This window comes from Sus scrofa, chromosome 12 (assembly GCF_000003025.6).
Source record: "Sus scrofa isolate TJ Tabasco breed Duroc chromosome 12, Sscrofa11.1, whole genome shotgun sequence".
NCBI lineage: Eukaryota > Metazoa > Chordata > Mammalia > Artiodactyla > Suidae > Sus > Sus scrofa.
In genome coordinates this window covers 37,914,085-37,928,349 of record NC_010454.4, presented here as the reverse complement: position 1 = coordinate 37,928,349, position 14,265 = coordinate 37,914,085, and the positions used below count along the sequence as shown (strand labels likewise).

Sequence of the window (14,265 nt, the reverse complement as noted above, 5' to 3'; positions counted from 1 at the left end):
CAGTTAAACTAGGAAAATTTTTACACATAAAAACCACCATCTGAAAGGTGGCCCTAAGCACTTACCCTTTCCTGTGATGTTTGATAGCGAAGGTGAAGGGCCGTGGGGTCCCAATCCACAGCAATATAAGCATTTCCAATGAAAGCTCTGTCTTCCCCACAATCAATTTTACAGCCTCTGCAAAACCTAAAGGGGAAAAAAGATCTACTGAGGAAGGAATAATTATGGAGGAATCGAAATTTTCTTTATCAGAAATACTCTCCCTTTCTACTTCTCCACTTTCCTTCTTGGACTTCTAACTTCAGACTGATAAATGCGTGAGTATGTACTAGTAATTATTATTTCAGGGAATCATAAGTCTTTGGTTTTTCGAAGCACCTGAAAACCATGTGTTCATCATCACGGCAAATGAAAAGGAAATGGGTATTGAGATCATATATCTTTCAAGATATTCTAAATTTAGTTATTTAATGCTTGGAGGTAGGACAATTTATTTGGCATAACAATCCTATTTCCTTGTTTGTAAAATGGCACATTACATAAATACATATATATATATATATATATATATATATAAATTTATGGGGGGGAGGAACTATGACAAAGGCCATGGTTCCAAAGCCCAAACAGATTCACCTGCTATGGCCATTACAGGCTGAGGCATTTTCCGAGTACTCAGTTTTTTTCCAGGCTGGAACAGTAATGACCAATCAATCTCCATAACTCTTCTAAAAACCAAAAATAGACTTCCAGCATGGTCTAGTAAATAGACTATGTTCTATTGGGCTCAGAATTGCTAAACTGATTTATATCTAAGGAGCAGAAGGTATAGAGTGATAAATGCTGTTCATAAACTATGAATATGATGGAGACTAGCATTTATAAAATCAGCCAAGTTGCAAGAACAGAACAGCTATAGACCTCACAGGGAAGAGATGAGTAAAGAATTCCTAGGTTTATCTCAAGTTTCTCATTATTCACTGCATATTTTCTAAAAACTGGAAACCTTATGAAAAAGGTAAAATATCTGATGCTGCAATTCTACTGCAATTTTTCTCCTATAGAAGGTCACTTTACCTATACCATGGGCACCAAGCACAGGAGTTCCCATCTTTCTGCACAACTCGTAGAGTGAATGGATACTGATAACCCATACTGTCATCACTGAAACAGAACAGAAACCAAAAAAATATAAGAAACATTTTTTTTTTTTCCTTTTTCAGTCGCCCTGCAGCACATGGATGTTCCCGGGGCAGGGCCTGGGACTTATGCCACAGGTGTAGCAACTGCCAGATCCTTAACCCATGTGCTGGGCTGGGGACTCTCCAAAGAGACAAGCCAGATCATTAACCCACTGTGCCACAGCAGGAACTTCCACGAAACATTTCTTATTTGAGGTCTCTTTCATCTTCTCTTTAAGTAACCATAGAAAGCAGTATCTGTCATATCAGTATGTTCACATTGACAGCTCAAGGCTGGTTTTCCTAACCCATTAACTGTACAACCACACTCAGGGTTCTCCCTCTCCTAAAGAGGGGGAGACATAACAGACCACCAGATGTCCCTAAAGAGTCCATGTGGTCCACGAAAATTTCATAAGATAAGCTAATCATGAAATGAAACACTATTATCCTTCAGCCCTAATTCTATCAAAAGGTATAATTCACATTAAACTAGGCACTTTCCATGACAAGAACACTGACATACCACAGAAGGCTGAAAGGTCATAATAGCTTTTAGAGGCGCTGACTGACTATATATTTAGAAGTGTCTTTGATCAGAATCCCTGATATGGTACATGGTAGGTACACCCCTTTTCTTTACCTTGCCTTAACTATCAAAAGCTGTAAGATACATAGCATTTTGCGAGTAATGTCTTAACTGCAAGACAGCCTTGTGAGTTCTCCAACTTAAAAAAAAAAAGTATTTGGGAGTTCCTATTGTGGCTCAGTGGTTAACAAACCCGACTAGCATCCATGAGGACACGGGTTTGATCCTTGGACTCGCTCAGTGGGTTAAGGATCCAGCATTGCTGTGAGCTGTGGTATAGGTTGCAGACATGGCTTGGATCCTGTGTGGCTGTGGCTGTGGCACAGGCCAGCAGCTACAGCTCTGATTCAACCCCTACCCTGACGACCTCCATATGGCATGGGTGTGGCCTTGAAAGAGGTACTTGGAGTTCTCATGTGGCTTAGCGGGTTAAGGATCTAGTGTTGTCACTGCAGTGGCCTGGGTCACTGATGTAGCATGAGTTCATTCCCTGGCCCAGGAACTTCCACATGCCATAGGCGAGGCCAAAAAAATTCACTCTTGATCCAATAAGAAGGAACTTAAGGAATATTACATAAGAGCAATACACTTTATGGATCATTTGGTAATTTGTATGACTGTTACATGGCTGCTGAGGGTAATGAAACTATGATAAAGACTCACTGTAAGGGCAAGAGTAGTATCATGTCTGTCACAGCAGTTCCCAGCTTTGTGCATAAGTCGTGGATTGAATGATTAGTGATAGCCCATGCTGTTCAATATCATGTCACTGATAACCAGGTCAATGGTAAGTGTGGAATCCAAAGAAAGATAAAGGGACAAAACTAGGTGGCATTCTGGCAGACAACTGTGCAGCACTTCTTTTCTAAAAAATTTCTTTACCTTTTTGCTTTAACAGAAACCTGGCTTTCCTGAGGCCTCCGCTTCCAGTTTGCCTCTTATTTTTTTGTCTTTTAGGGCTGTACCCACAGCAAATGGAGGTTCCCAGGCTAGGTGTCAAATCCAAGCTGTAGCCGCCAGCCCACAGCCACAGCAACACTGGATCCTTAACCCACTGAGGGAGGCCAGGGATCGAACCTGCGTTCTCACGGATGCTAGTTAGATTTGTTTCCACTGGGGCACGAAGGGAACTCCCAGTTTGCCTCTTAAGTGCTGGCTTTCTCTCATACATCCCAGAACCGGGAGGTGATACGGGTCTCCTCCTTACTCCTCTTTACCACATCTAGATTATATTTTTCCTTCCTTCCCTTTCTAAAAAATTCTGGTTTCTTTGTAGCATGTGCTATTGACTTACATCATCTGCTATTCCTACTTGGTAGGGACATTTCTTCTTTACTCACTAAAGATTTTAGAACCAGGTTCACTGTTTCTCCCTCCATCACTTCTGTTATTACTCTTATAACTTCAAGGAAACTTATTCAACTCCTCCTAGGCCTTCTCTCCTCCAACAATCACTTCCTCCATCCTACAGGCTCTACCCTCTCCAATGCAGATACTATAGACCTTGCCAACTGGTAGTGGCTATTACATGGCTGCTGATGGTAATGAAGCCATGACAAGGGCTTAACCACCTCTCAAAATCTCAATTCCAAATACCTTCTTTGCAACAACCATCTCCTATGTTCTTGAATCACTTATTCAAGTATCACTACTCTAACAATTCTTTGACCCACTAAAAGCCTCTAATCACCACTCTCAAATCCTCACTTCTCTCCTTATCTTCCGTCCCTCATAGTAATCTTTTGTATAGATCCTCAATTCCATGAATTTGTCCTTTTAATCTAAATTTTCATATTTACTGACATAAACACTCAGAAAATTGAGAAACACACAATGGACATCACCCAACTACAAGAATCATCAACTCCTGTCCACTCTTATTTCATCTACATACTTAACCTTTGTGACAGCTCTTAAAATTGTGGTAAAATATACATAAAATTTACCATTTAATTATCTCAAGTATACAACTCAGAGGCATTACGTTCACAGTGTTATGCAACCACCACCACCACCCATCTCCAGAACCTTTTTATCTTCCCAATCAGAAACTCTCTACTCATTAGGCAATGATAAATCCCTTCCTCATCCATAGAATTTGTTAATCTCTAATCTACTTTGTCTTAAATTAGCCTATTTGAGATACCTCATAAAAGTGGGAATCACATACTATTTGTCCTTTTGTGTCTGGCTTACTTCACTTAATGTAATGTTTTCAAGGTTCATCCATGTTGCTGTGTGTATTAATTAGAACTCGAATCTTTTTATGGCTGAATAATACTCCACTGCATGTATACATTTTGTGTATCTGTTTATCTGCTGATGGGACTTTTGAGTTGTTTCCATCACTTGGCTGTTGTGACCCCCTAGGTACTTTTTTTTTTTTTTTTTTTTGTCTTTTTGCCTTTTCTAGGGCCGCTCCCACAGCATATGGAGGTTCCCAGGGTAGGGGTGGAACTGGAGCTGTAGCTGCTGGCCTACACCACAGACGCAGCAACTCAAGATCCTTAACCCACTGAATGAGGCCAGGGATCGAACCCGTGTCCTCATGGATGCTAGTCAGATTCGTTTCTGCTGAGCCATGATGGGAACTCCTTATTTTATTTATTTTTTAATGGCCACATGTGTAGCATATGGAAGTTCCTAGGCTAGGGGTCAAATCGGAACTGCAACTGAGGGGCTATGCCACAGCCACAGCAACGCCAGATCCCAGCCACATCTGCAAGCTACACTGCAGCTTGTGGCAACACTGGATCCTTAACTCACTGAGTAAGGCCAGGGATCAAACCTACCTCACTGACACTATGTTGGGCTCTTAGCCCACTGAGCCACAACGGGAACTCCCTTATTATCCTTTTACTCTAACCCCTGGGCCTTCATCTATACCACTCCACTACAACAGCTTCTGCAAAAGTCACTGAAGATGGCCAGTGTATCGATTCCAGTGGTCAGTTCCCAGTCCTTGTCTTAATCTTTCTGTAGTATCTGAAACTGATCACTCCTTCCTTAAACACCACCTTCACTTAACTTCTGGGACTCTAGTCATTCTTGGTTTTCTTCTCACATCTCGGGCTGTTCCCTCCCAATCTCCTTTGCTGCCTCTCCCTCCATTATTTAACCTCTAATGTTAGAGGGTATTTTCTCTAAAGCCTTCTCAGGGCTTTAAATACCAACTATCTGTTTTCTTTGTTTTTCTTTTCTTTTTTCTTTCTTTTCTTTTCTTTTTAGGGCCACACCTGTGGCATAGGGAGGTTCCCAGGCTAGAGGTCTAATTGGAGCTACAGCTGCCGACCTATACCACGGAAATCACAACATCAGATCCGAGCTGCGTCTGCGACCTACACCATGGTTCATGGCAACGCCGGATCCTTAACCCACTGAGCCAGGCCAGAGATCAAACCTGCACCCTCATAGTTCCGAGTTGGACTGTTTTCCACCCCGCCATGATGGGAACTCCTAAATACCAACTATCTGTTGATGATACCTACATTTATAATCTTCTGGAAAGGACATTAATTCTATTTCCCACTTGAAAATACAACACACATCTTGAATTTAACTTGATTCTTATCATCACTTGCCAAAACCAACTTCTCCAGTCTTCCTCATTTCTTTAAATGGTACCACCATTCACAAACAGTTGTTTGGCTGAAAACCTAGATTGGACTCCTATTCCCCTCACACTTCATAGCTGATTCATTAGCAAGCCCCCAGGAAAAGTCCTCATCTAGAAGCCCTTTAATTCAATTAGATTCGCTTCAAATTTAATCCTGCCCTATGGCCTTTTAAAAAAATATATAACGTTCATCAATTAAATCACTTACCTATTATGCAGTTTTCCTTTAAGATTTATTTACCTTAAGCCTTATCCTAATCATCAAAAGACTCCCATACCAAAACAAACGACCTATCAGCAAAAAGAACTTCTCTACTTAGAAGTTTTAACACAGAAGCAGAACTCTCACTTGTACCATGATAGCAAGAAAATGATCTATAATTCAAATGAGAGATGCAATCTCAAAGATTTTGAGTAACATTTGAAGTAAATATTTACTATTCCAACAGAACAGTGTCAAGAGGAATGGAGAGAAAACAGATGATGTTTGTTTTCTTTACCTAGAATTATAAAATTATCCCATGTTAAAATGATATGGTAGGGAAATAACCCAACTGTTATAGCATGAGACTTTTTCAGAGTTCATGTATCGATATGCCCACTAAAGCTTCCATTCAGAACTGAGATGATACAAATTTCCTGTGAATTCACATTCTCTACTTTTGTAATATTAGAAGCCAAGGATATCATCTGAAGCATTTAAAATACTAGCAGGAGGAGTTCCCATCATGGCTCAGTGGAAACCAATCTGACTAGTATCCACGAGGACAAAGGTTCGATCCCTGGCCTCGCTCAGTGGGTTAAGGATCCAGCGTTGCTGTGAGCTATGATGCAGGTCGAAGATGTGGCTCGGATCTGGCGTTGCTGTGGCTGTGGCTACGGCTGTGGCCGGGGGCTATAGCTCCGATTCGACCCCTAACCCGGGAACCTCCATATGCCATGGGTGTGGCCCTAAAAAAAAAAAAAAAAAAAAAAAAAAACAAACTAGCAGGAGAGAGTTAGGGTAAGAGATCAGAGAATATAAGGATTATTAGATGATGATTAGAATACAAGGAGTATCTAGATGATGAAAGGAGGTATATTGTCTCTCCTCTTCAAAAGACCAAACCAAGTGGTTGAATTTTATATTCTCGAGCTGGTTCTTCAAAGAGTAATTAACCTGTTCTACATTTGGAAACACAGGTCTAAGAAGATGCCCTGAAACTCACCAATCCTGAGCATGATTACTGGCTTCCTGAGGTGGGAGTGGGCTGGCTAATCGAGATACTTGAATCCAAACTGCATCATACAGGTCTTTCTTCCGGGTATGCACAGTACATGGGACAATCAGTGGCATTCCAAAGAGGCTGGGGCGATTCTTCTGAGATGACAGGAAATACAGTTCTGTCCTCATCTGTATGTACAAACAAGACAAGAAAGAGTTGTGATTACAGGCCTCTGATTCCTCCATTTCATTCTAAGGTCTCCAATAACAGGAACCACTGCCATTTTCAAAAGAGTCACTACCACGCTTCTCTGTATTTACCATCTTTTATTAGGAAGACGAGAAGGGTTATTCACAGTAAAGCCTTCAAAAGGTAAAGGCATTGCCAATTTCAGAGTTGCTGTCTAGCAAACTTGGGTTTTCAGAATTTAAGATTTTCAACCTACATAATTTTCTCTGATATACATTTCTTACATACACTGAATCACATGAAAAACATTTTAATATCATATATATTTTTTTTTTTTGCTTACCCCCAAAACCATATATTTTTTTTTGGTCTTTTTGCTATTTCTTTGGGCAGCTCCCGCAGCATATGGAGGTTCCCAGGATAGGGGTTGAATCGGAGCTGTAGCCCCTGGCCTATGCCAGAGCTACAGCAATGCAGGATCCGAGCCGCGTCTGTGACTTACACACAGCTCATGGCAACGCCGGATCATTAACCCACTGAGCATGGGCAGGGACCGAACCCACAACCTCATGGTTCCTAGTCGGATTCGTTAACCACTGAGCCACGACGGGAACTCCCCAAAACCGTATTTTCAATTGAACGATAGAATAAAAAGTAATGTAAATTTCAAAAAAAAAAAAAAAAAAAAGAGTCAGCTTTGAGTATGTTAAAGGAGATTTATTTTACATCATATTTCTTAACATAGAGATACTGCACAGAATTAGTTTGGAAACGGTGGCTTAAAACAAAAGTTACATTAATATAATAGAAAAATTAGTGAGAGCTGCAGGATTACCCAAAAAGCTGTTGAGCACTTAGACGTTTAATTCCTTGGTCTTTACGTAGCAGAGAAGCTAAGCCAACAACTTATAAACTCACTAGTTTATAAGTGAAAAGACGTCTACATTCTCAAGTATTTTGATTTGCCATTATTCATTTAAGCTTGACTAAATACATGATTTTTAACACCCCCATTTCATGTGTTTGTAGTTGTATCATTACAAGGCCCACAGAAATGTGATAGATTCAGAACAACTATTTTTGGAAAATCAAAAAACTTAGATTAGTTCTTATTCCCTTAAACTACTTTTCTTCCACTTTTAACTCTCAGCAGATGACTTATTTTGACTTATTTTACTAAATGAGATCACTTAAGCAACTATCTCTTTCCTCTCCTCTTCTCAGTGTATCTCTTTCCTAAACACTTTTCATCCTCTCAAGGTAATTTTTCCCAGGGCCCTCAGTCCCACACCTGCTCAGTTCCTTATAGGATAACGCTCACAGCTTCAGTGCACCAGGAATTTTCCTTTCGTCCTCTCCTAGCAACTTCTTCTCTCATCTTAAAAAACTCACTTGACCTAACTGTGCCAAGTTCTTGCCCTATTTCTTCATTTGGTTACACACCTTCCAGTTTTCATTCTTTTTGACACCTCTAGCCCACGGAACCACTTCTTTATTTCTGAAATTGACTTTTCATTAACTGTGTCAATACGACACTATTATTTCTCCCTTTGTTCCTGCCTATGTTACCTTGCCTTATTTCTCTTCTTTTTCTATCTTGTAGAAGAGAGTAGAAGAAAAATAAACCACTTTCAAAGTACTTCAACCAAAAAGATCTGAAAGATGGTGGCACTGAAAACGAAGGAAAAATGGTAAATCAAGTAGTATTTTGAAAGAAGAAATTAAAAGGCATAATGATATTTAGGAAAAAAGGGGGGGAAAAAACTAACATCCCCAGCCTTAAGCCTTTAGCATAGAAGAATGGTGTTGCCATTCCCATAAATAATGGGCAAAGGGAGTTGACTTGGGACAGACAGAGGGTAAAATCAACTTCAGCCATTCCCCAAAGCAGCTGCCAGATCATGAAGGAAACTGGAAAAAGGGGGCTGGTTAAAATGTGAAAATTTAGACTTGAATTGGGCAATATGGCTTTATGGTCCCAAAATTACAAAAGCCTGCATATAATGATTTAGCGCTTCCCAAACACTTTATGTAACATATACATTGAAGCTAGTTGGTTTCTAAGAAAAGTTTTATAAAAATATACCAGAGTTCTTAATATATAATCTGATAATGCTTGGTAAAAAAAGACGCGGGGGAAATGCATGAATCACCTCAATTATTTTAGTGGATGGGACCAGCTAGAGCTGTGCTTAAACAAAATTCCAAGACACACATATATCCCTTAGTTCTCTAGCATGTCCACGCATACAATCTTGGCTAGAACGTGGTCCACCATTCTTCCATGCTAAAGGCTTAAGGCTGAGGATGTTAGTTTTTTCCCCCCTTTTCTTCTAAGTATCATTATGCCTTTTAATTTCTTCTTTCACATGGTCAGAAAACCATTTTAGGTCAGGAGTTATAAATTCAAAGGAGGGAAAAAGCATATTTCAAAGAATTACAACAAAGCAAATAGCTGTGTAATCACCAGTCAGGCCAAGAAACAATTTAGCCAGCCAGCAGGCCAAAAGCCTTCCTCTTGCTTCCTCCCAAAGGTAAGAGTTTTTCTGAATTTTACAATAATCACTTCTTTGCTTTTTTTTATAGTTTTATATCCTGTGCATAAACAAACAGTACATTTCATTTTCCTCATCTTTAAAGTTTTTATTTATAAACAGAATCGTATGATTTGTATTTGTTTTGTGTCTGGCTTCTTATATTATGTTCATAAGATTCATTTATGTTGGGTATAACTATAAATGCACTCATTTTCATTATTGTGTAATACTCTATTATACGAATGTGTCTCAACTTCCTAACACGTTCCACTACTAATGGACATTTAATAGTTTAATTTAATTTTTTTTTTTGTTTTTGTGCCATTTCTTGGGCCGCTCCCGCGGCATATGGAGGTTCCCAGGCTAGGCGTCGAATCGGAGCTGTAGCCGCCAGCCTACGCCAGAGCCATAGCAACGCAGGATCCGAGCCGCGTCTGCAACCTACACCACAGCTCACGGCAACGCCGGATCGTTAACCCACTGAGCAAGGGCAGGGATCGAACCCGAAACCTCATGGTTCCTAGTCGGATTCGTTAACCACTGCACCACGACGGGAACTCCCCAATAGTTTAATTTTAATCATAAAAACACAAAACGGAATAGTGGAATGACTTATCTTTAACTAGAAAACTATTTTGCAAAGTAATTGTATGGGAATTCTTATTGTGGTGCAGTGGAAACGAATCCAACTAGGAACCATGAGGTTGCGGGTTCGATCCCTGGCCTCACTCAGTGGGTTAAGGATCTGTCATTGCCCTGAGCTATGGTGTAGGTTGCAGACATAGCTTGGATCCCGTGTTGCTGTGGCTGTCGTGTAGGCCAGCAGCTGTAGCTCTGACTTGACCACTATCCTGGGAACCTCCATGTGGCTCAGGTGCAGCCCTAAAAAGACAAAAAAAAAAAAAAAAAAAAAGACAAAGTAGCTGTATGAATCTATACTCTTATCAGCAGTGTATGAGAGTTCCTGTTACTCAATTATCCTTACCAACGTTGTCGATCTGTTTTAACCACAGCTATTCTGATGGGAGTGCAGTGATCTCACAATGTGGTTTTAATTTGCATTTCCCTGATTAGTCGTGTGGCTGATCACTTTTTCATAGGGTTATTGGCTATTTGGATATTCTTTTTGTGATGTGTCTATTTAATTACTGACCATTTTTTATTGAATTGTTTTTCCTTCACGACTTACAGTTCTTTTTTTTTTTTTTTTTTTTTTTTTTTTTGTCTTTTGTCTTTTTTTTGTCTTTTGTTGTTGTTGTTGTTGTTGTTGCTATTTCTTGGGCCGCTCCCGCGGCATATGGAGGTTCCCAGGCTAGGGGTTGAATCGGAGCTGTAGCCACCGGCCTACACCAGAGCCACAGCAACGCAGGATCCGAGCCGCGTCTGCAACCTACACCACAGCTCACGGCAACGCCGGATCGTTAACCCACTGAGCAAGGGCAGGGATCGAACCCGCGACCTCATGGTTCCTAGTCGGATTCGTTAACCACTGCGCCACGACGGGAACTCCTACAGTTCTTTATATTTCCTAGACTGAGCCTTTTTGTTGGTTATATGAGTTGCAGACATCTCCGCAAGGCTTGCCTTTTACTTGTCTTAATTCTGTTTTTTGATGAAACTGAAGTGCATAATTTTAATGGTATCCAATTTATCAATCTTTTCCTTTATGGTTGCTTCTGTGTCCTATTTAAGGCTTCTTTTCCTAAACCAAGGTCATGAGCATTTTCACCTTTATTATGTCCAGGGGCTGTTTTTATTGTTCTGCTTTCATATTTAATTCTACAATCCACCTAGAATTGACTTTTAAGTAGGTATCAAGTTTCACATGGATATCCAATTATCCCAGCACCATTACCCAAGAAAATTATTTTTCACTGCTCTGTAATGCCATCTTTGTTATAAATCAAGTGTTCAGACATGTGTCAACATGTTTCTGGGCTATTTTATTCTATATTTGTATATTTGTCTTTTCTCACACCAGTATCACAGTATCTCAAGTTCATTGCTTTTTATTTTTTTTGGCTTTTGGCTGCACCTGCAGCATATGGAAGTTCTCAGGCCAAGGAGTGAATCCAAGCTACATCTTCAACCTATGCCACAGCTGCAGCAACACAGATCCTTAACCTACTGTGCTAGGCTGGGGGTTGAGCCAGCAACACCACAGAGACAAGTCAGATGATTAACCCACTGTACAACAGTGGAAAGTCCTCAAGTTCATTTCTTTTTAGAATCATAATATCTGGAGAGTTCCCTCTGTGGCTCAGTGGAAACAAACCTGACTAGCATTCATGAGGATGTGGGTTTGATGTGTGACTTCACTCAGTGGGTTAAGGAACGGACATTGCTATGAGCTGCAGTGTAGGCTGCAGACTGGCTGGGATCTGGTGTTGCTGTGGCCGAGGCATAGGCCGGCAGCTGTAGCTCTGATTAGACCCCTGGCCTGGGAACTTCTATATGCCACAGGTGTGGCCATAAAAAGCAAAAATAAATAAATAAATAAGTAAATAAAAATCAATAAAGAAAAGCATGATGCCTGGTAGTTGAATTCCTCATGCTTTGTTCCTCAAGGCTGTCCTGTTATTTTAGTGCTTTGTACTTCTATATATTAGAATCAGCTTATCAAGTTATACACACACAAGCATACACATACACAGTTTACATTTTCATTGGGATTATGCACTGAATCTGTGTAGATCAGTTTGTAGAAAATTGACGTTTTTGAAATATTGAGTTTTCTTTTTTTGGCCACACCCACAGCATATGGAACTTCCCAGGCCAGGGGTTGAATTGGAGCTGCAGCTGCCAGGCCACAGCAACATGGGATCCAAGCTGCATCTGTGACCATAGCTCATGGCAATGCTGGATCCTAAACCTATTGAGTGAGGCCAGGGATCAAACCACATCCTCATGGATACTAATTGGGTTATGAACCCGCTGAGCCACAATGGGAACTCCTGAAACAGTGAGTTTTCTTTTTTTTGGGCCACATCTGAGGCAAGTAGAAGTTCACAGCCAGGGACTAAACTCACAGCACTGAAGTGACCTGAACCATAGCAGTGACAACGATGGATCCTTAACCCACTAGGTAACCAAGGAACTCTGAAATAACGAGTTTTCTAATCCATTAACACAGTCTATTCCTTCAAACCTTTGAGTTTCACTTAATTCTAGCAACAGTATTTTTCTGTTTTCACTGAGTTTCACTTAATTTCTAGCAACAGTATTTTACTGTTTTCTATCTAGATAAAGGCACGTTTTTTGTAAAGTTTATTTCCGGGTATTTAATTTTTTGGATACTAAGATAAATGACATCTGTAGTGAACTGGATGGTGGTTCCCAAAAAGGATATGTCCACATTCTAACCCCCAGAATGTATGAGTGTGACATTATTTGAAAAAAGAGTTTCTGTATATGTAATTGGGTTGAGATCATCCTGGATTATTTGGATGGCCACTAAATCCAATGACAACTGTTTTCTTTTTCTTTTTCAGGCAGTACCTGCGGCATGGCTGGGGTTGAATTGGAGCCACAGCGACAGGCCTACACCACAGCCACAGCAATGCAGGATCCAAGCTGCATCAGTGACCTACATCGCAGCTCGTGGTAATGCCGGATCCTTAACCCACTGAGTGAGGCCAGGGATTGAACCTCATCCTCATGGATACTAGCTGGCTTCTTAACCCACCAAGCCACAATGGGAACTACATGACAATTGCTCTTATCAGTGAAAGGCAGAGGGAGAAGGTGAAGAAGGTCATGTGAAGACAGGTGCAGAGACTGGAATTATGCAGCCACAAGCTAAGGAATGCCTACAGAAGGTAGAAGAGGCAAGGATTCTCTCCTAAAACCTTTGTAGAAGATACAATCCTGTTGATGTCTTGATTTCAGACTTCTGGCTTTCAGAACTATGACAGAATTAATTTCTGTTGTTTTAAGCCACCCAATTGGTGGTAATATATTGCAGCAATCCTAGGAAACAACTAGTCCTGCCCAGGAATCTTTTTGTTTTTCCCTTCCAAACAAACAAATATCTTCTTTAAAGGCACTGCATGTATATGGCAGAGAAGTTGTATACGCCTACAAGGACAGATAAGAGTCACAAACTTTTTAAAGAAAGTAGCATTCAGATGCACCAGCTGTCCTGTTGCTGCTTAATATAGGAATCAGGAATGTTATTTCATAGTAGGCGATCATGTGTAATACTAAATCTTGGCTCCAGTCACTTAGAACAGCATATATAACACATCGAAAGTGCACACAATGACGACACTGCAAAGACAGAAAATGGCAATGTTTCATGAATAACAAGATCAGCAGTAACTTGCCTAACATTAAACTAACCATTTTTCGGTGGACTGCAATGATGTAGCCCGTAAAGGAATTGTCAGGAAGAGATGGCATGTGGCCATTCACCATTCCATTTGTGAAGTTCTTCTCAGTTCCACATGGCACAACAGTGTTTGGCATTCCATTGGGAATGAATATTGGTCGAGGCAGATGGTCCCCATTGGTGGTTAGAGTGAGCATTCCATTTGTAGATGGGGAGGAGGAGAACTCTACAAATTTGAAGATAAGCATAGCATCATAAGTCTGTGGTTCCTTTATCTTTGCTCTTTTCTCAAATACCGTTGGGACCCAGACCACTCTGATAGTCTCTCGTAACAGAGAACAGGGAGAAATCACAGGTCAAATAATATTTCTGGATTAACTGGAAGATTTTAATTTCAGATTTGACTTCTATAACTCACATTTCTGAGTTAAATGACAAAGCAAGAATAACTGCTGCAGGAGTTCCCGTCGTGGCTCAGTGGTTAATGAATCCAACTAGGAACCATGAGGTTGCAGGTTCGGTCCCTGGCCTTGCTCAGTGGGTTAAGGATCTGGCGCTGCCAGGAGCTGTGGTGTAGGTTGCAGACACGACTCAGATCCCGTGTTGCTCTGGCTGCGG

At 40.7% G+C, this 14,265-nt stretch overlaps 1 protein-coding gene across 2 annotated transcripts in view; it reads right to left on the bottom strand.

Moving 5' to 3' along the window:
• USP32 (ubiquitin specific peptidase 32) overlaps positions 1-14,265 on the bottom strand; it is a 223,916-nt gene that overhangs the window by 15,699 nt on the left and 193,952 nt on the right. For both annotated transcript variants that reach the window (XM_021067306.1, XM_021067305.1), the window contains 4 exons: positions 13,659-13,873; positions 6,595-6,779; positions 1,078-1,164; positions 66-186 (listed from right to left, as the gene is read on the bottom strand). In XM_021067306.1, coding sequence (XP_020922965.1) covers positions 66-186; positions 1,078-1,164; positions 6,595-6,779; positions 13,659-13,873 — 608 coding nt within the window. The remainder of the gene's footprint in view (positions 1-65; positions 187-1,077; positions 1,165-6,594; positions 6,780-13,658; positions 13,874-14,265) is intronic.